Source organism: Pelobates fuscus, chromosome 13 (genome assembly GCF_036172605.1).
Source record: "Pelobates fuscus isolate aPelFus1 chromosome 13, aPelFus1.pri, whole genome shotgun sequence".
Classification (NCBI taxonomy): domain Eukaryota; kingdom Metazoa; phylum Chordata; class Amphibia; order Anura; family Pelobatidae; genus Pelobates; species Pelobates fuscus.
In genome coordinates, this window is record NC_086329.1 from 84,744,098 (window position 1) to 84,766,800 (window position 22,703).

The 22,703-nt window shown below is 44.8% G+C and overlaps 1 protein-coding gene across 1 annotated transcript in view; it reads left to right on the plus strand.

Moving 5' to 3' along the window:
* KCNJ10 (potassium inwardly rectifying channel subfamily J member 10) overlaps positions 1-20,976 on the plus strand; it is an 83,803-nt gene extending 62,827 nt beyond the window's left edge. The window contains exon 2 of the mRNA XM_063440516.1: positions 15,755-20,976. Coding sequence (XP_063296586.1) covers positions 15,755-16,891 — 1,137 coding nt within the window. The 3' untranslated portion in view covers positions 16,892-20,976. The remainder of the gene's footprint in view (positions 1-15,754) is intronic.
* The last annotated feature ends 1,727 nt before the right edge of the window (positions 20,977-22,703 follow it).

Sequence of the window (22,703 nt, forward strand, 5' to 3'; positions counted from 1 at the left end):
TGTACCAGATTTGGATCCAAACTGCCACGTGGCGGCCATGCCGCAACCAAAGTAGGCCACTCCCTAGTGCACAAAGTGACCAAACGTACAGAAGACATTTTAACCCCAAAATCAAAATTTGTAAATCCCTTTTTAAAATTCTTCACCATACAACCTAAGGGATCCAATATCGTCGACTCCGACGCGCCCATACTTATCAATGGAGCGTCGTTGACAACGAATGCTATACACACACTCTATTCAACAGTCACACCCGTTTCTTCCGGCAACAGCACCACGTGGTACAGTTACCAAGTGAAACGTACACAATAACACAATAAAAAACACTCAGGGAATTCCCGTACACACACAGCTGTTACACCAGTCACTAAGTAATCGATATTATGCCCTTTGGCGAAACTATACAGTCACCCACGCTATAATTCTCTATATATGAATTACCCGTCTATAACACACCCCAGTAACATCGTCTTTTACAAACAGCAGTTACAGTACGGTTAGCATAGGTCAAAGTACAATTTAAGGTCACAATACAATTATTAGTGGTTATGGTGTTAGACATGCAATAGACGACAATGATTAGTACTTATATACAGTGTCAGTAAATATACAAGGTTATGGTACCGTGCACTATAATACAGCAACACACTATTAACACTCTCGCTAGACGGCTGAGCTTGCGCTATCTAACAAGATATACACGTTACTAACAATCTTTAACACATATACAATCCCAACTAAACTATTGGCCAGTACCTTGATGGACTACCTAAAGCTATCTACATCCGTTTTGGTTAGCCACACTGCCCAAGCACCACATATAGCGAACTAGAGGGCGGAATTTACAACAGAACCCTTTTAGTCTTTCTACTCTATCAATAGTCTAGTGGGTTCCAAATTTACACGCCTTCCCACTTAGCCAAGATAGGTTGAGAGCTAGCGGACCGAATTTACACAGACGCCGCTTAGTCTCCCGGTCCCTCCGACCTAGCGAACAAATTGTACACCCTAGAACGCTAGTCTAGACAAGACACCGGTGTCCGGCTAGGGCTATTTACACAGAACCCCGCCTGACTCCAAACCAAATCAAACGGTCTTACTAAAGAGCGTTCGATTGAGCGGTGCGCCTTCGCTCCTTCCCTCCGACAGAGGGGGCAGATTCCATACACAGATTTAACCCCTTATGGGCCTACCGCACAATCTGTATACCCCTAGTGAGTCCGCCGTCTAAAACAGCGGTCGTCTTACCTCCTCGTTCCTGAACCTGAGTTCACACTCATCGACGGGGACACCCCAGCACTTACTACGTAGAGGCCGATGATCTCCTGGACAACAGACCAGTGGCGCCGAGACGAAGGGAGGTCCACGCAGAAGTTCAGGGGTGCAGCCGTAGAGAACGTGGGCAAAGATAGACCGTCTCACGCCTCTGCTTCTCAGCTACCGTTGAACGATGAGCTTCCCGGCCAATGCACCAAATGATACCGGAGAAACTGACGGAAGCCAAGCACAGAGAGATGGACACAGGTTTCTTCAGGAAGGAAGAGATTATTTATTCGGTTCACCGATCGGGACTCAGAGGGACTAATGTCACCAAAATACAACAAGTTCTGAGCCCCGGACAATAGTGCAGGCTCCTTATATAGGCATATAACTCCTCCCATATTAAGCTCCACCCGCACATTCTCTTAACCAATCAAAACAAATAAGAATTAACTTCCTGCTTGACCGCATGGCTTGTCCAGCACAATGGAGGAGGGGAATACTACATCCTGTATTCTCGCACATGCTCCGTACACTACTGATCGTATCTTGCCACGTGCAACCAATTGATCGATACGTCAGCATATGCACGTACACATGCCACGTGGTAATCTCGGCCTACTAAATTTATTTTTACCACCACACTATCAGGTTGGTTCACCCACGAGAATATCTCACAGTTCCACATAATGATATTCTTTATACAATCTGTAGACATGTCCCACAAACTACAGGCTTACCCAAGGAATGATACATAAGACAAAGGAAACATGCTCCTTTGCAGCCCGAAATCTAAACTAACACAGCCAGTGGAGCTTAAGGCCTTTTCCTGATCATCCGATAATAGAGTGATAGATATGACAGATCCATCTCCAGCCACCACCGTCCTCCAGGCAGCTTCTCCTGAGGAGAACAATGTCAACCTTTTGAAAAAAAAATTGACATCAAGAACCTTTTGAAGAACATTAAAAAGTTTTTCACTGTAGAGATGGCACTTGCTAGGGAGGCAATCCATTATCTGACAGGTAGAATGAAAGCCTGTGAAAAGGATATGGTGAACTCGAATCAAGGTGTGGCCTCCATAACAGAATGTATCCTACAGCTTTGGTCACTCAACATAGTCCTTGCTCTAAAACCAGACATGCTAGGAGATAGGAGTAAGGGAAAGAGTATTAAAATTCATGGCATTACTGAAATGATCAGCTCAGATAAGCTGCGTCAATTCAAAAAGTTGCCATGGGCATCTAACTATGTATCTTGAGATGCTATTGTCTGATTCCAAGTTTCTATTGACAAAAACCAAACAAAACATATTATGGCTGCTGTGAAGAGCAAATCCCCTTACCTGTTCCTTAACATAGTTAACCTATACTTTACAAATACAGTAAAATGTAATCCGTCTATAAGCTCACAACGCCCAAAGGCTATTCAGTTTACCATCTGCTCTTGCCCTTCCTAATGCTTTGCCTGCTGCAGAGGGTAACACACTTTCATACTCCCGAGGCACTTAGCCAAACTGGGTCCTGGCCATTTATACATGTTTTATTGCCACTTTTATTAATATATATTTAATTCTGTTCCTGGCACTGTATGCAAAATCCTACTGAAGACTGGTGGTGGTAATACCACCTACACTGGAAGTTCTTTATCATATAATTTTAGGCGCAACCTGTATTTGTTATATTTGTATCTGCATGTGTGTCTGTGTGTGTGGCAGTGTATAAGTGCATGCATCTCAGCATTCAAATGCTAACACTACATACAAATGCACTCCTGCTTTCAAACGTCAACACTACATACAGAAATCCACAATTAACCCCCTGTTTCCAAATGGCAACAGTACATAAAAATACAACACTACACATAAATATACGCCTACATTCACACACAAATACTCCATACAAAAAACATGCTTACATTCAAACATTCAAACAAAAAAACACTGCTCAATGCTAAATACAACCCTCGAAGGATAGGATCTACCTTTTGTCCATGCTTGCAATATGAGGTACAAAAAATGTCTTGCACCAGGGCCCTCTACTTTAGCTCCATGTCAGGAATCTTACCTGAGATGGGAGTCTGTAGCGCAGATATGTTGCTCACCCTTGCAAATAGACACAGGCCAAGGTGGTCAGGTAAGAGTTCACCTGGCCTATGAGTCTGTGCACGGGGGCTGTGCAGGATGAAGTTCCAAGTCACAGTACAGGCAAGGACACAAACAGCAGGATAGTCAAGGGATAGCCGAAGTCAAAGGATGCCAGAGGTCAGGATCAATGAAGAGTAGCCAAAGTCAAGGGATGCCAGAGGTCAGAGTAAACGTTGTCAGAAGCCGGGGTCAATATGAAGTATAATATCAAATAGACAGGAACACTGGTATGGGACACACACAACAAGATCAGTGACTTGATAAAGTTCACAGGGCGAGGCTGTGTGTATATACCCTGCTGATGTCTGATCAGGGTCAGGTGAAGCACAGCAATTGTCAAGGTCCAACCCCCAGTGCTGCAGACAAGCCAGGATGAACAGGAGTGGAAAAGTTCATAACAAAAAAAACCTTCTGTGGCTCAAAGGTAGATCGCAAAGTTACCAGGTTTAAATCCCCTGTTGGGCACTTCTGGGGCGACCACGTCTGCGTCTGGCCGTCTGGATGTCACAGTGAGAATCCTGACATTCCGCCACTGTATTGACCACTCCTATTTGTCCTGTCGTGCTCTCTGTTAACCGAGAGTGTGTTTTGACTTGTGGTGTGAAAATAGTTTTTTGACTCAGTTTTGTTATCTCACTATTCTCCCCTATGGAATCACTGATTTTTGGCTCTTTTTAACAATTCTTCCAATTCTCTGTACTCCTTGACATCAGCTTGTCAATGTTTACTCTTGTCTGCTACCTGTAGATTGTATTCTCTTCTCTAATATGTTAAGCCGTGGCCACCCAAAGGATCTGTAATACATTACTTCCTTAAGTGTAGGATACTCATTGCTCTGAGGTGTGCTGTAGGGTTGTCTGGTCTTGACACTATAATCTGGAGTGGATTTATTACGTTATTGTAGCTTTTAGTAATTTGTTTTAGTAAATTGTTCATTGTTCTTGTCTGACTAGTTACACTTTGCTTGACTAACCTCATTTAAGTTTCTTATTCCCCCATTCTATCCTTTTGGCTAGGGGTTCCTCCGGTAGCCATGATAATTATAGAATATAGAATAAGGTAGAATATTTGCTTACTGATTTTCTTACTGTGACATTAGATGCAACCTATTTCTGTATTTGCATCCAATTGACCATATAATAATGCACCAACCATTATGTTCTTTGGCCTTTGACTCCACCCTTGGTTAAAAAAGAGAAATTGGAAAAATTTCAGAGCTCAGCTATTTTTCTGGCTTTATTATGTTTTGGCTAAAATGTGCAATTTCCTGGTCAATTCACAGTTTAGCAAATAGCCTTCTAAATACGTATCTAGCTGTCGGCCATCTCAATTTCCATGGGTCATCTGTTTTCGTGTCTGAAAGAAATCGGACAGAACATTGTCCTGGAAATAAATCTGTGTCAGGCACCAGAGGTTTCCCCTTCCGGAGAGCTCAGTACGCAGAGAACTCATTGTGCCTTTAACTGCTGGGTGAGGAAAAGAAAAACCCTCAGTTCGTTCTTGGTTACCATAACTCAACTGGGACAAAAGAATTGACACAGGTCCAAGAGTGACAGAGGGAAGCTCAGATGGGACTTTGCAGATTAACATTTTAGTAGCCGTACAGGAAATGCAAGCTTGAGATTCTTAAGTAACGTTTTGTGTCAGATCCCCACAGTTACATACAAAAATAAACTGTTATTCATTTTTATTTGACGATGATGTCGGGATGGTGAAAGTTTTGCGATGTCCAGCATACGTAATGCTTTGTTACAATTTTATATAATGGAATAGCATCATTGTATCAGATCGATTTGAAGCAGATATTCTGGCTTTCGTTTTTTTATTTATAATTATTATAGATGCCAGAGTTAACCCCTTAAGGACCAAACTTCTGGAATAAAAGGGAATCATGACATGTCACACATGTCATGTGTCCTTAAGGGGTTAAACAAAATAAAATATCAACATGTTTCTAATATTAATTTCCAATATTTTTTAAAGAAACACTCCAAGCAACCTAACCACTGTTGTCCAATGTAGTTCCATAGCTCCCACCCCTCCACTGTACGTAGTCAGGTAAGTAAGGACTACTTACAATGGGTGGAAAAGCTGTGCTGGTTATTAGGTGCGAGCTGGAGTGGATATAGTGATCATAATGCATGTAGTTGATACAATCGAGTTTAAGCTGTGAACTGTACTTTAGTTTCTTGTGTCTACCAAATATTGACCTGATAAGAAGTACTGAAGATGTCATTATGTAACATCTTAAAGGGATACTTCAAGCACCATGTGCTCAGTGATTTGTCTGTATAGGGATCTAGCCCTTTGTTGCTCCAACCAGAGAAGCCAACCATAGAAAACTCAGGTCAGAGTAATCCTTACTGACCTGCTCCTCCCTGTGCTGACAACAGACGTTCAATATGCACAGAATTGACAATAACCAGAACGGAAATCAAGTTCCCGGCTGACTCATGCCGCCCTAATGGCTCTAGCAACAAAGGGCTAGATCCCTATACAATCAAATCACCTAGGTGGTCATGGTGCTTGAAGTATCCCTTTAAGATGTTACATAATGCCTTTAATTAATACTAAGATAGGTGAAATAGTAAGAGGTGAGGAAGCCATGATGTTCCTAATAGTATTCTGGCTTGAAATTCGAATCCATGTTCATTTACTAAATATTATAAAGTGATAAAAATAGTACGTTTAAGTTGTGTAATAACATCAAGCCTGAGGAAGTATTTGCATGCTTGAGAAAGCAAAATATATCCTTTATTGCGCTATACATGCTCATGTGCATCTGGTTTTATTAATTCAATTAATGCCATTAAATAGGGGAGGAATCAGGCCTGGCCCTCAGCAAAGAAGAAATAACAGGAAGGAATGTTAAGGTGAAGGATGGCTCCTTGGCAGGGCTTGCTTCTACTTTGACCCCCAAATACCCAGTTGTGTTTATTGTTAATATTTCAAATTGCAACCATATTTTATGATAGGCCATTTTTTCGTTTTAAAGGCCAACATTTTTTGCATTTTTATATGAGTGAGACTGTAGCACCACATAGTGGACAGTACATATTACTACAACAATCAAAACTAAAGCCTGACAATTTTTGATCCAAATGTGAAGACTAACATGTATCAGTGTGGCCAGATGTGAGTGGAGTAGAAAGTGAGCTGGACAAATGTGAGGATGGAGCAGACATTGAGGTGATAAGATGTGAGAATGAAGATGACAGCGAGCTTGACAGAAGTAAATATGGAGCAGAATGTGTTGTAAAGTGATGTGATGGGGTATTAGTCTGGGCAGATGGGAGGTGAAACATTTATTAGTCTGGACAAAGGTGTGAGAATGGAGGCCTCACACAGTGGGCCCTGGTGTGAAAATTGAACCGTGCCCCCCCCCCCCCCCTACTCTGCGCGGCCGGGGCCGCAACACATGGCGGCAGAGCTGCGACCCCTGAGTCTGCGGTATGTACGCCAGTGCATGCAGATACACATACACGTAAAGGACCACTATAGGCACTCAGATCACTTCAGCTCAATGAAGTGGTCTGGGTGCCAGGTCCCTCTAGTTTTAACCATGCAGCTGAAAACATAGCAGTTTCACAGAAACTGCTATGTTTACACAGAGGGTTAATCCAGCCTCTAGTAGCTGTCTCACTGACAGCCGCTAGAGACGCTTCCGCGATTCTCCCTGTGAAAATCAGTGAGAAGACGCTGGATGTCCATAGGAAAGCATTGAATAATGCTTTTCTATGGGCTGTCTGATACACTTTCACTGACAAACACACACTCACTAACAGACACCAAACAGACTCACTAACAGACACACACAAACTAACACACTCACTAACAGACACACACACAGTAACACACTTACTGACACACACACTCACTGACACACAAACTAACACACTCACTAGCAGACACACACTCAATAACACACACAAACAAACACACAGTAACACACACACACAGTAACACACACACAGTAACCCACACACACACAAACTAACACACTCACTGACACTAGCAGACACACACTCAATAACAGACACAAACAAACACACTCAGTAACAGATACACACACACACACACACACTCACTCTAACACTAACACACATTTTTTTTTTATTTAAACCCCCAGCCTCCCTACCGTTAGGAGTGCTGAGGGGATTCCAGATTTCCCTGGGGTCCAGTGGGGCTGCTTGGTGGCCGGTCATGCAGGCGGCGAGGGAACACTGATACTCCTGTTCTGCTTACTGATGCCGGAGTAACATCGTATTCCAGCTCCGGCATCACTGCAGTGCGCGCAAGGGAGCTGGGCAGAGAGCGCTCAGTGGAGAATGCTCCCTCGCACACCTGCCTGGTGACACCACTGCCAGCCTCGGGGGGCCCTGAGGTGGCTTGCTCCTGGGCCCCCCAGGTGAAGAGGCTGACAAACTGTCGTACATACCCGGGTCGCGGTATCTACGCCACTGACCTCACATGTATGAGGGTGATGCTGGAAATATTCTGGGAACAATTTAGCTAGAAACAGGCTGTGCTCAGGATCCTAGGAGGGTATTTGTTTGGGGCCCCTACTAGTGTCCAGGGTTCTTTGTGGAATATGTCTGTTGAGTGTTCTGTATGTGGTGGATGAGAGCTTCGTAAGGAGGCAGGCTGAGTGTTGTGTGGGAAGGCTTAGTGCAGCTGTGTTTTGTGACTGACAGCATGGAATAGAGGCTGTGCATTTTGTGTGTGGTAGCTGAATTTTGTGTGTGGGAATGGCTGATTGCGTTGCGTGTGTAAGGATGTTAGATGTGTGGGGAGACCTCTCTACACAACTTTCCTTATTACATTTTTAATTTTGTCTCACACCTACATATCTATTGGGCATGATCCTTAAACATAGGCGTGCGCACGGGGTGTGCCGGGTGTGCCTGGGCACACCCTAATCCCCGCAGCATGCCTATGGATTGAGACCTGCAGGGGAGAACTCAGGATCTCCCCTGTCGGGTCATGCAGAGCTGGCGTTATCCGAGCACTGGCTCTTCTCTAAGCCTCCAAGGGCCGGTGGGTATATTAAAGATCTCCCTCACCGACCCACATGCAGGGAGGGAGGCAGGAGAGGACCCGGGGAGCTCCAGCCAGCAGCTCCGCCGGATTCCTCTCGCGAGATCTGAGCGTTTCCGCAGTAACTCTCAGATCTTGCGAGAGTGAACTCTAGCCCCGCAGGCTAGAGTTCACTCTTCACTGGACCACCAGGCATGGGCGTAGGAACCCCAAAAAATCTGGGGGGGATAGCATTTTTACTCGCTGGGTATATTCTTATTCCGTAAACTAGGAGTTGTTTATCCCATTGTACAGCGCTACGGAATTTGCAGTCGCTATATAAATGATTAAATAATAACATTAAAGGGTCACTGCAGGGAAGGGGTTTTACTTACCCGGATACAGCGCGGGGATCCTCCTGATTAGAACCACCCCTACCCTTCCCATGAATATTAGAACCCCACCTACCCCTTTCACGCATATTAACCCCCTACCCCTTCCATGCATATTAGTACCCCCCTAACCCCTTCCATGCATATTAGTACCCCCCTAACCCCTTCCATGCATATTAGAACCCACCCTACCCCTTCCATTCATATTAGTACTCCCCTAACCCCTTCCAATAATTTTTCTACCTCCCCCTCCTCCCATCCATATTATAGCCCCCCAATCCCTTCCAATTATTTTTCTACCGACCCCTCTCCCCCTATCCTTATTAGTAGCCCCCCTAACCCTTTCCAATTATTTTTCTGCCATTTTAACTAACGCCAGTGATGGAGTGCCGCCGTGTTTACATTAAAAGGCCTGCAGGGACAGGCTATAGACACCAGAACCACTACATTAAGCTGCAGTGGTTCTGGGGACTATAGTGTTTCTTTAATGTGAGGTAAATTAGAGATTAGTGCCACGAATAATATGCTAGATTGCCTACTTACAACCAGATGAGGATGATGATGGGCTCTAGCTGCAGTCTGGATCCACTGGTCTGGTGTAGAACAGGCTCTCTGGAGGCTGTTTGCAACTGTGGTCACAAAAATCAATGTTCTGGGAGAACGGGAAGCAGCTCCATTTTTTTGGGGCCCTTTACACAGCTCAAGGTCTGGGTCCCAGGGTCCACCTTCATGTTCCACCAATGAGTTTGTTCACAGGGTGTGGAGTGTGTAGGGGATGTCCTGATATGTGTGTAAGGCATAGGCGTGCGCAGCCTATTGCATTAGGGTGTGCACCCTAAAGCACAAACACACGCCACATGTATATGTATATATATATATATATATATATATATATATATATATATATATACACACACACACACACACACACACACACACACACACACATATATACATACACTGCTGTGTGTGTGTGTGTGTGTGTGTGTGCTGTTAGTGTGCTGTGTGAGGGTGGTGTGTGTAAGGGTGCTGCTGTGTGTGTGTTGGGGTGAGGGTGCTGGTAGTGTGCTATGTGGGTGAGGGTGTTTGTGTGTGTGTGTGTGTGAGGGTGCTGTTTGTGTGTGAGGGTGTTTGTGTGTGTCTGTTAGGGTCCTGTTAGTGTGCTGTGTGAGGGTGCTGTGTGTGTGAGGGTGCTGTTTGTGTGATGTGTGTGTGATGGTGCTGTGTGCGTGAGGGTGTTGTTTGTGTGATGTGTGTGGGTGTCATGTATTTCTGAGGGTGCTGTTTGTGTGTGTGTGTTTGCGAGGGTGTTGTTAGTGTGCTGTGTGTGAGGGTGTTGTGTGTTTGTAAAGGTGCTGTGTGTGTTTGTGAGGGTGCTGTTAGTGTACTGTGTGTGTGAGGGTGCTGTATGTGTACTGTATGTGTGTGGGTGCTGTTTGGGTGCTGTGTGTGTGAGGGTGCTGTGTGTGTGCTGTTTGTGTGAGAGTGCTGTATGTCTGTAGGTGCTTTTTGTGTGTGGGTGCTGTATGTGTGTGTGCTGTATGTTTGGACAGATTGTGGAGGTGGGGGCAGATTAGTAAATATCAAGGGGGGGTCCTTGCTGCCATGTGCCATCCCTGGTGGTCCAGTGGAGAGTGAACTCTAGCCTGCGGGGCTAGAGTTAACCCTCGTGAGATCTGAGCGTTGCCGCGGCAACGCTCAGATCTCGCCAGAGGAACCTGGCGGAGCTGCTGTCTAGAGCTCCCCGGGTCCTCTCCTGCCTCCCTTCATGCTGCTGTGGGCCGGTGAGGTAGATCTTTGATCTCCCCGCCGGCCCATGGAGGCTTAGAGCAGAGCCGACACTCAGCGCCGGTTCTGCGTGAGCCGACAGGGGAGAATAAAGTCCTGGGGAATAAAGTGTGGGAACCAAGATTCCCACCCCCCCAAAAAAATAATATACACTCCAGTGTGTGTATGTATATGTGTGTGTGTGTGTGTGTGTATATATATATATATACACAGTGTGTCAGTGTGTGTATATATATACACACACTGACACGCATACTCAAACACACACACATACACTCACAGACACACACACACACACTCATACATTCATAGACACACACATTCACAGACACACATATTCACATACACTGACACACATTCACAGATACACATACACTCACACACACACATTCACAGACACACACATATTCACATACACACACACATTCACACACACACACACACACACACACATTCATAGACACACACACACACATTCACATACACACACACAAACAGACACACACACACACACACACACACAAACAGACACACACACACACACACAAACAGACACACACACAAACACAGTCACAGACACACACACACAGTCACAGACACACACACACAGTCACAGACACACACACACATTCACACACACACACAAATTATTATTTTTTTAATTAAAAAAATGTCCACCCAGCCTCCCTACCTGGAGTACTGGCGTGGACTTGTCCCTGGGGTCCAGTGGGTCGGTCGGCTCTCTCAATATCAGCCGCGGCGAGGGAGCTGTGTGCTCTCTGCTTCCTCTCGCCGCGCGGGCTGTCTGCTGTAGCTGGGAGCCGGAATATGACGTCATATTCCGGCTCCCAGCATCAGCAAGCAGCGCGCGGCGAGAGGGAGCAGAAAGCGCACAGCTCCCTCGCCGCGGCTGATATTGAGAGAGCCGACCGGGGGGGGGTTCCATAACCTCTTGCCCCCCCCCTCCCTTCCATGACAGGGGGGACATGGGGGGAGGAAGGGGGGCGCTGAGTGCCTGCAGGAACGGCGTTCCTGCACAAAAAAAGTGCAGGAACTCCGTTCCTGCAGGACTCAATCCATAGGCGTGCCGCGGGGATTAGGGTGTGCCCAGGCACCCCGGCACACCCCGTGCGCATGCCTATGGTGTAAGGAATGCATTGTGTGAATCTGTGTTTGTATGTGTAAGGGCTGCAAGGTGTGTTTCTGTGTATGTACGGGATGCAGTGTGCGCGTCTGTAAAGGGTACATTGAGTGTGTGTACAGGGTGCATTGAGTGTGTGTAAGGAATGCATTGTGTGTTTCTGTGTGTGTAAGGGTTGCATGATTGTGTGATTGTGTGTGTGTGTGTGTGTGTGTGCACGGGGTGCATTGAGTGTGTGTAAGGAATGCATTGTGTGTTTCTGTGTGTGTAAGGGTTGCATGATTGTGTGTGTGTGTGTGATGAATGTCAATCTCTCTCCCTCCTTCTCCCCCTCCCTCCCTTGTCACTCTCTTTCTCCCCCTCCCTCCCTTGTCACTCTATTTCTCCCCCTCCCTCCCTTGTCACTCTTTCTCTCCTCCCTCCCTCCCTTGTCACTCTCTCCCCCTCCCTTGTCACTTTCTCCCCCTCCCTTGTCACTCTCTCCCCCTCCCTTGTCACTCTCTCCCCCTCCCTCGTCACTCTTTCTCCCCCCTTCCTCCCTTGTCACTCTTTCTCCCCCTCCCTCCCTTGTCACTCTCTTTCTCCCCCTCCGTCCCCCCCTCCCCACTCTCTTTCTCCCGCTCCCTCCCTTGTCCCTCTCTTTCTCCCGCTCCCTCCCTTGTCACTCTCTTTCTCCCGCTCCCTCCCTTGGCACTCTCTTTCTCCCCCTCCCTCCCTTGTCACTCTCTTTCTCCCCCTCCCTCCCTCCCTTGTCACTCTCTTTCTCCCCCTCCCTCCCTCCCTTGTCACTCTCATTCTCCCCCTCCCTCCCTTGTCACTCTCTTTCTCCCGCTCCCTCCCTTGTCACTCTCTTTCTCCCGCTCCCTCCCTTGTCACTCTCATTCTCCCCCTCCCTCCCTTGTCACTCTCTTTCTCCCCCTCCCTCCCTCCCTCCCTTGTCACTCTCTTTCTCCCCCTCCCTCCCTCCCTTGTCACTCTTATTCTCCCCCTCCCTCCCTTGTCACTCTTATTCTTCCCCTCCCTCCCTCCCTTGTCACTCTTTCTCCCCCTCCCTCCCTCCCTTGTCACTCTTTCTCCCCCTCCCTCCCTCCCTTGTCACTCTTTCTCCCCCTCCCTCCCTCCCTTGTCACTCTTTCTCCCCACCCTCCCTCCCTTGTCACTCTTTCTCCCCACCCTCCCTCCCTTGTCACTCTTTCTCCCCACCCTCCCTCCCTTGTCACTCTTTCTCCCCACCCTCCCTCCCTTGTCACTCTTTCTCCCCACCCTCCCTCCCTTGTCACTCTTTCTCCCCACCCTCCCTCCCTTGTCACTCTCTCCCCCTCCCTCCCTCCCTTGTCACTCTTTCTCCCCCTCCCTCCCTCCCCACTCTCTTTTTTATCCCCCTCCCTCCATTGTCACTCTCTTTTTTATCCCCCTCCCTCCCTTGTCACTCTTTCTCCCCCTCCCTCCCTTGTCACTCTCTTTACCCCCTCCCTTGTCACTCTCTTTACCCCCCTCCCTTGTCACTCTCTTTTTTTCTTCCCCCCTCCCTCCCTTGTCACTCTCTTTTTTCTCCCTCCCCCCTCCCTCCCTTGTCACTCTATTTTTTCTCCCCCCCTCCCTCCCTCCCTCCCTCCCTCCCTACTCTCTCCCCCCCCCCTCCCTGTTTCTTTCCCCCCTACCTATGATGTAGCGTGGCCGAGCTCTGTATGGTCAGCGGGTACAGGGAGCTTTTGTTTCCTGTACCCGGCCGGACTAAAAGGAAGTGCACACTCAGTGTGCACTTCCTGTTAGTCTGGCCGGGTACAGGAGACAGATGCTCCCTGTACCGGTGGACCATATACAGCGCTCGGCCACGCTACAGTGAGGGAGCTTCCCTCCTGTTAGTCCCTCTCCTCATGCTGCGCCTGGGCGGTGCGCCCTCATGGACAGAGCGCTCGGGCGGCTGCAGCATTAGGGGGGCCGGCAGAGCTGGGGGGGATTTCCCCATAGCATGTTCCCCCCACATAATTTGCTGGGGGGGACGCGTCCCCCCCATACCCCCATCCCCCCCCCCCCCCCCGGTTCCTACGCTCATGCCACCAGGGAAGGCAGCAGCACGGTCCCCCCTCCCTACATAAAGTAAAATCACCCAAACATACAGCACACACACACAGCACCCACACACATACAGCACACAGACAGCATCCACACACACACAGCACCCTCACACACAGCACACACACACACAGCACCCTCACACACACAAACCCCACCCTCACACACACACACAGTACACTAACAGCACCCTCACAAACACACACACACACACACACACATCACACTAACAGCACCCTCACACACAGCACACACACAGCAGTGTGTGTGTGTGTGTGTGTGTATATATATATATATATATATATATATATATACAGTAAAAATAGAAATCCAGCGCACTCACTTATTAACTAAACAGCTACTTTGATGCTGACAGATTTGACTAGTTTTATTAAAAACACCTAATCTAGGCAAAAAATAATGGGGGTTTAGTTACACTATATGATCATACATTGCATAAGCCTGCCACAAACGTCAATGTACCCCATCTTTGGCAGGTCCTACTCTCACTTACAACTGTCTACTAAATGAGCTACTCACTTGGGGAAATCCTTCCATCTCGAGTTCTCTGCAGTACAAGGCTTAAATAGGGTCCTGAGATATATATACACCCATACATATACACACGGCGTGTGTTTGTGCTTTAGGGTGCACACCCTAATGCAATAGGCTGCGCACGCCTATGTCCTTAAACCAGGCGCACTGTCAATGACTCAGAGCACTGGCTGCAGATCTCTGAGCCCTGGGGACCGGGGTACAGGGACCACCAGGGAGCACTGAAAGTGATCTGCATCCAACAGAGGTACAGACCATGTGTTCCCTCAATGTAAAGAGGAGGCACAGGACCAGCTAAGATCCAGGTGCTTAGCCCCTGTCTGAGCCCGGACCCTAGAATGCAATCTGGCAGGGTAGATAATGGAGGAGGATAACATATTCTATGCACAAGTAGAGGTAGAGCAAGCCAGATTTGGAGCTGTCAGGGATGCACACAGTCGCTTGAAAATTGTGCTCAGTGGAGCAATTAGGGAAGAGGTAGATGAGGTAGAACTGGTTTGTTTAGTGAAAATTTTAACTTGCCATTACATAATGTTGTATTAAAGGGAAACTCCAGGGTCCCTCTCCCTCCCACCCACCAATCCCCCTTCAGTCACTTACCTGAGTCAGCGGCGATGTCCCTCGTCGCTGCCTCCTCCTCTGCGCCACTCCTCCCTGTGCTTCCGTCGGCCGGTGGGCAAGACTGATCCCGCCCACCGGCAGAGAAGACCTAATGCGCATGCGCAGCAATGCTGCGCATGCGCATTACGTCTCCCCATAGAAAAGCATTGAAAACGAATGTCAATGCTTTCCTATGGGGATTTGAGCGACGCTGGAGGTCCTCACACAGCGTGAGGACGTCCAGCGACGCTCTAGCACAGGTTTCCTCTACTGGCTGTCTAATAGTTCCCTCTACTGGCTGTCTAATAGACAGCCACTGTCTATTAGACAGTTCCCTCTACTGGCTGTCTAATAGACAGCCACTAGAGGTGGAGTTAACCCTGCAAGGTAATTATTGCAGTTTATAAAAAAAACTGCAATAATTGCACTTGCAGGGTTAGGAGTAGTGGTTTTTGGCACCCAGACCACTCCAATGAGCAGAAGTGGTCTGGGTGCCTGGAGTGTCTTTAAGGCATTACAAAAAAAAAGGCTCAGATTTGTTCATTTAGCTTTTCAGCTGGTAGGAAGGTTCTGAAGCTATGAATAGTTTTTTGTTTATTATATCTCTCTCAAGTTGTGTTGCTCCCATAACTTTATTTGTATTTTTACTTGTATCTTGTCAGCAGAGATTTCTGGAAACAAATTAAAGTTATAAAAGTTCAATATATATTTTTATGCCATAAAAAAGATTGTTTACAAAAACTATTACATGTGACTAATTTCTGATATTTTTGATGACAGATGACTACGCCAGTGAAGGTCTATTATAGCCAGACGACGCAGACGGACATCCGACCCCTGATTGGAACAAGCCTAAGAAGGAGGCGTGTGATGACTAAAGATGGTCGGAGCAATGTGCGTATAGATCATATCGCCGATAAGAGCTTTCTCTACCTCAAAGACCTGTGGACAACTTTTATTGACATGCAGTGGCGTTATAAGTTGCTCCTATTTTCGGCAACATTTGCAGGAACCTGGTTTGTTTTTGGTGTAATTTGGTACTTGGTGGCTCTAATACATGGAGATCTCCTGGAATTCAATGCTCCTGCAAATCACACACCATGTGTCATGCAAGTCCACACATTAACCGGTGCATTTCTTTTCTCTCTGGAGTCTCAAACCACCATAGGTTATGGTTTTCGCTACATTAGCGAAGAATGTCCTCTTGCAATAATTCTGCTTATTACTCAGCTGGTCCTCACCACCATTATGGAAATATTCATCACTGGAACATTTCTGGCAAAAATTGCTCGTCCCAAGAAAAGAGGGATGACCATTAAATTCAGTCAGAGTGCTGTGGTAGCTCAGCATGATGGCAAGTTATGTCTCATGATTCGGGTGGCAAACATGAGGAAAAGTCTAATGATTGGTTGTCAAGTATCGGGAAAGCTCCTCAAGACACACCTAACTAAGGAAGGTGAAAATGTACATCTGAATCAAATCAATGTAAGCTTTAATGTTGACACATCCTCTGATAGCCCTTTTCTAATACTACCACTCACTTACTATCATGTGATCGATGATGCTAGCCCACTGAAAGATGTAGCCCTTCGTTCTGGAGAAGGGGACTTTGAGCTGGTAGTCATTCTCAGCGGAACAGTGGAATCCACAAGTGCCACCTGTCAGGTGCGCACTTCATATCTCCCAGAAGAGATCCTTTGGGGTTATGAGTTCAGCCCAGTACTTTCTCTCTCTTCTAGTGGGAAGTATGTGGCTGATTTCAGCCTATTTGACCAGGTTCTCAAGGTGTCACCACCATGCTGCTTTCATGAAACTGTTCTATATGGGGATCAAGAAAAACTTAAACTGGAAGAGTCACTCAAAGAGAAGACGGAGAAGGATGGAAGTCCCTTGAGTGTTAGGATTAGCAACGTTTGATACAGGGAATGACTGGACATGGAAATGAAGCATCGAAACTCTACTGTAGATACTTGGCCATTCTTGCCAGGCTTCCAATGCACTGCCTTATGTTCTAAAAACACATATAGAAAACTCTTAGCAAACCCACCATATGAATGTTTCTGAAACACTTCACTTGTACTGTAGTGAAATTAAAAAAAGGGCATTTATATCTAGAGAGGAACAGTTGTAAGTAGTGTAGATATAATACATTATTTAAAATATAGCAAGGCAAATGGACCCTATGGATTAGTGGATTCTCCATTGTTAGCAGGCACCATATATTTTTATAATCTACATTTTACCACATTTACTGCGTAGAGTGAAATAGCAATCCGCAATCTCTGAGCTATACGTTTTGATATTAAAACAAAGAAACAAACACCATAACCAGTGCATATAATATGTTTAAGAGAACCTCTATGGCTAATGGTGGTTGACTATGGCTCCAGGAGGGTACCTCATGAATAAAGATATAAAACATTAATACCGTTAAAAGTGAAAAAAGGAGTGAAAATAAAATATGAAAGAGGTGTTGACTTTCTTTGGTCAGTGTCACATCAATGGGAATTGATGGTCATTTTAGCAGAACGCCCAACAATTGCAAACTGTAGGTGTCCTAGATGCACCAGTATGAAGACGTGAAATTTATCCTGCAGTAGTTACAAATCACTCAGTTGTGCATCAGCCAGGTAAGTTCCCATAAAAACATTTCACTAGATATTTCATCCCGATTCCTGTATTTGGAAGGACACCCTTATCCGACCTTGCAGGATCACAGTCACACAGCAGGAACTGAAATTACCTTATGCTTGTTGCAGATGTTTGTACCATTTTGCACAATGAATGGCTACAGGAAAAAGAACATAAACTGAAAGGAAAACGGAAAAGACATTTTCATGAAACTCCCTTTGAAATATGTTATTCAGAAAAATTGAGGAGTTTAGAAATCAAAGGATAACATGCATATTTTCTTAAATCTATTTATACTAATGCAGCACATTAAATATGAATGTAAACAATACTCTAACTCTAATTCAATACTCGAAGTCTCTTCTTACATAAACTGAACTATTTCAAAAGTAAAGGGAACTGTATACGATGTCATACCAGCTCCCAGACAATGCTATTGAGAATATATTTCAGAGCACAACATGGAAATCTGAAAATCTGTCAACCAATACACAAACACACCTACAAAATCTATTGTTGGATATCAAAAGACCTGTTTGGTGCTGTCGTCTTGCACCACATATCCAGGATAAACTCTTGTAGGCTAAACAAAATATATTAGGCAAATTATGAAAATGTCTTTGTGTCATTTTTTTCTTCTTGCGATGTATGTAAATAACAAACAATTACAACTGGAATCAGTTTACCTTTGGCATACATTAAGGCCAGCAGAGATTAGTGAAAGAGGAAGAAACATCATGACAGATGAAATGCCCTATTGTCCACGTCCATGTAATCAGAACATCTGTTTTTTATGGAAAAGAAAGAAAAAGGAGAAGTATCAATGCGTGACAATACTATGAAACCTGGCAAATTTCACATATAGGAAACAATTGGAAACAAACTTTAAGTGAAAGGAACAATCTGTGCATTGTTATGGTGCTTGGAGTTAAACTTGACTATAATGACCTTGCTGGCCCTTCTGTCTTCTTCTCTGGCCCGGCTTCAATGAGGAAGTCTTTCACTGGGAGCAGCTGATAGGATTAGAGAGTCTAATGTATTTTTTCTCAATGGGAGCCCAGTGACAGACTTAAAATGTCAACTGATGTATTTAGCACACCACTGTCACCTAATGAAAGGCTTTCTTATTCAGTCAGATCAGGAGGACTTGTGCAACCAGGACTACTTTGGAGTTAAAACATTTTTAAACAGTTTAATCCGTTAAGACAAGACTGCCCTGGACACCCAGGCACCATATCAACTTCATTGAGACAATGTTATGGTACCTGGAGTGCCCCTTTTAACAGTGTGTCCTTACTTGGATTATAAGGTAGACTATTATGTATGTTCCATGGTTTCATCAATTGATCAATTCATCAAGTGGTTTATGGTAGTTTACTGTCAAGGCACCAGCTTGATGATGAGTGCAATCAGTTGGATGATGGATAGATAGATAGATAGATGGATAGATAGATAGATAAAAAGATAGACGATAGGTAGATAGATAGTGAGAAGGAGAAGACTACAATATGAGAGAGGGACAGAAGAGGACTCCTATAGATCTGTCTGGCCAGTATGGTACGTAGTGGTGTTCAGCAATGGTGGATTATTTGTTTGACTAAAAGGGAGTAAATTGGATCTGAAAAGGCCAAATAAAATAAGCAATGGTTGTTAGAGGGATGTGGTTGGTGAACTTCTAAATGGTTTTGAGTGCAAAAATTAAAATAACTTGGTCCCTAATGCTGATATGGAACCGATGTGAATGTAGCACTAATACAAAGAGACATTGAAACGTAGGGATATGGCAGCAGAATGTGTTATGGCAAAAGGCAGATAACCGTAGAGCGGAGATGGTTAAAGTCATCATGGGAAATGTAAAACTGACTTTTAGATTATTCTTACAGCCTCTCTAATATTTAGAGTCATTAGGCATGAGTCATGTACAGACGTTGGTGGTTTATATTAACAGTGTGTATAAGTAGAGTGTACAGGCCTTTCCAAGTCTCCTGTAACTTTTCTCAAGAATGAAATCAAGGCAAGGGAGAATTATTAACGGGCAATGTAGACCCTTGACCACACAAGCAGGCCTAAGGTATGAATAATGCACAGGTAAGATTGGAGGGATATTATAGTTATTATTTATAAGGCGTTAACAAATTCAGCAGCACTGTACAATAGGTGGACTAACAAAACGAGTAGTTCCAACAAGACTTGTTAGACAGGAACAAAAGCTGCTTAATGATCTTTACTGAAATTACATCTAATGGAAAAGTAAGTTGGTAGAAGCATTTACAATGAAGGCTTAGATTATTAGATTGACGCAGTCACAGGAAAGACGAAGGTTTAGTGAACTGTGAGGAGAGAAAGCTGTTAAGAGTTTAATTGATATGACTTCTTGAAACAATTAAGTTTTCAGTGATTTTCTTTTGGAGTAGGAGTTCCAAGGATAGGAGTTCCAAGGGGAGTGGTGTAGTCCTAGAAAAGTTGTTAAGGATTGACGTACGAGTATAAAAAACGGATAGACGCAGGTCATTGCAGAGGGTTGGGGCCTGGAAAGGACATACCGGTACTTGTATATTAGCGAGAATAGGTACTAGACAGCAGCAGTGTTATGAAACAGATTTGTATGTCAGCATCAGAATTTTAACTTGAGCCCTTTGGGAAGCCAATTTAACGACTGGGGGGGAGACATGGGAGGTACGGGAGGACAGGAAGAGGAGCCTTGCTGCAGCATTCATCATAGACTGTGGTGGGGCAAGCTGAGAGCATGTAAGACAAGTGAGACGTGAATTGCAGTCGTCAACGCAGGAGACGATGGTGACATGGATGAGCACCTTATGCATATCTGGTGTTAGGTAGGGGATAAGGACGTGGGCTATGTTTTTGAGACTGGCATTGAATGCATGTGAGGGGTGAAGGAGAGATTGGAATCAAAGAGAACACCAAGGCAGCAATCCTCCGAGGTAGACCTGATGGTAATACCGTTGAACCGGAGGGAAGCGGACACTGGAATAGCTGTGTTTAAAGGCGGAAAATAGATAGTATACATGTTTTCATAAATGCTGGCTGTGCCATAAACAAATACACTTTCCTCAGAGCATTACATTACTTTTTCAGCCATATGAATACAAGAAATGACTGTACCCCATTCATTTTCAGTGTGTGCCTTGCACGGAGATGTTGGTACAGAATGTTCCATTTACAGTAGAACTGTTGAACAAGCATTGTGCCTCACTGTAATTAGGAAATAAATGAGAGCGCCAAGAGGTGTACCAAACATAACAAAAGAGTCATAGAATAGAGGGGATAATCATCTGGATTTAGTGAATAAATGGCAGTATCCCTCGGTATGATTTTTATGTTGTGAAATAAAATGAGTGTAGAATTGTGTACTTATTTAATCTATTTTATGCTACTTATGCCACTGCAAATGATCAATAAATTAGGCATATTAAAACAATAAACATAATAAAATCGGCACAGAAAGTGCCTTGATCCGTAAATTGCACGCTACACTTTGAGCCATTCAAAACCTGAGAGGCAAAGCAAATAGCATGCAGTTTGTCGCCATAAAACATTGAGATGCAAATATCCCAAAATTCTCAATTTCTCAGATGGTTGACATAAAGGCTTATTAACACCAAAACCATGTTAAAATTTGAATAGTAAGATATTTTGATATTACATAGCATGTAGAACTTTGCTCAGTTGGTATAGTATGGGTCCTTAAGTTAAAAATATATTATGATTTTATTCCCACTTCCAATCTCTCGATCAATAGAGAAATGGCAATGCAAAAGGGCCAACAACCATGTCTAAATCCTACCTACCAACATTTGAAATTGACAAAGCAATGTACATCATTGTCGATGCACAGTGAATTTAAAATTTAAGGCCAAGTCGCCAAACTATAAGAAGAGCCAACTAGAATATGTACAGTTGTTCTGTTTTGGGCTTAAATTTGAAACTCGGTTTGAACTCCTGACACTTTAGGGAAAAACCCCATAAAAAGTGAATTGCAAATTCTAGGCCAAAAAAAAATAAAATTCTCCAGTTCAACTCTTTTTTTCAGGCAGCTACCTTTGTTATTGCTTCTCCTTACCAATTCATCTCAGTTCATGTTTTAGTGAATAGATCCTTTAGTATACGAGCATACTCATATACAGAAGACATTATGGTGTTATAATTAATGGCACGCTAGACATGTTTATTACTATTATTTAAAAAAATGCTCGGACAAGACCATCAATCTGTCACAAGCATGAAACCGATTTGGGTAAAGAGCAAATGGCCTTCACCAAGGACTTGCCCCCGTTACCTGATGACCTCACTACATCTCTGGACCAAGAATATTCCTCTTGCGAACCCAAGCCAATCAGAGCATTGCATTGGGTTACCATTCCACTGCTCCAATACTACCAAGGGGGGCTCGTGAGAAGAGCATACTCAGTCTGTACCTGTGCTGGGAAGTGCAGAAAATGCGAGGGAGAAAACGAGAGAGACAGTACAGACAGTCACAGCAGAGGACATGCAGTGCTCCTTCACTCCGCCTGCCTGCGGGAATGCATCTTGCTAAGCTTTGACATTGTCTGCACTGGCCCCAAATACCTCCACTATTTTCTCAGACTGTGGACAATCCAAGGAAAAATAAATGAATAGGTTTTTATTTGTTACTTTAATGAACTGGTGGCCCCATGTGGCGGGTTCCTGGTGGGCCAGTCTGGTCCTGCTTTCTCTAGATGAAATCAAGGCAACTGGGACCTGCGAGAAGTATTAATGGCTAATAAATTCCCTGACCATACGCATAAATACAGGTGCACCTCAACCTTTTTATATATATATATATATATATATATATATATATTTGTGGTCAGGGCAATATTGCCGTAATGGTAAGATAACATAATTCGTATACAATAAAAATAGTTACTAACACCAGTCAGTTGTGGTGTGCCGGAACCAACAATGCAGTAGGCCTGTAATAAAGAGGGCCCACCTTAGAGGGTGATGTGAATAAAGGGAGTGGTGGGAGGGGCAACTCGCCAGACCAACAATGGTAAAGTGGGAGAGGATTGCAAGCCAAACCCCTCCCACACCTACAGGCCCATATATAATTTGT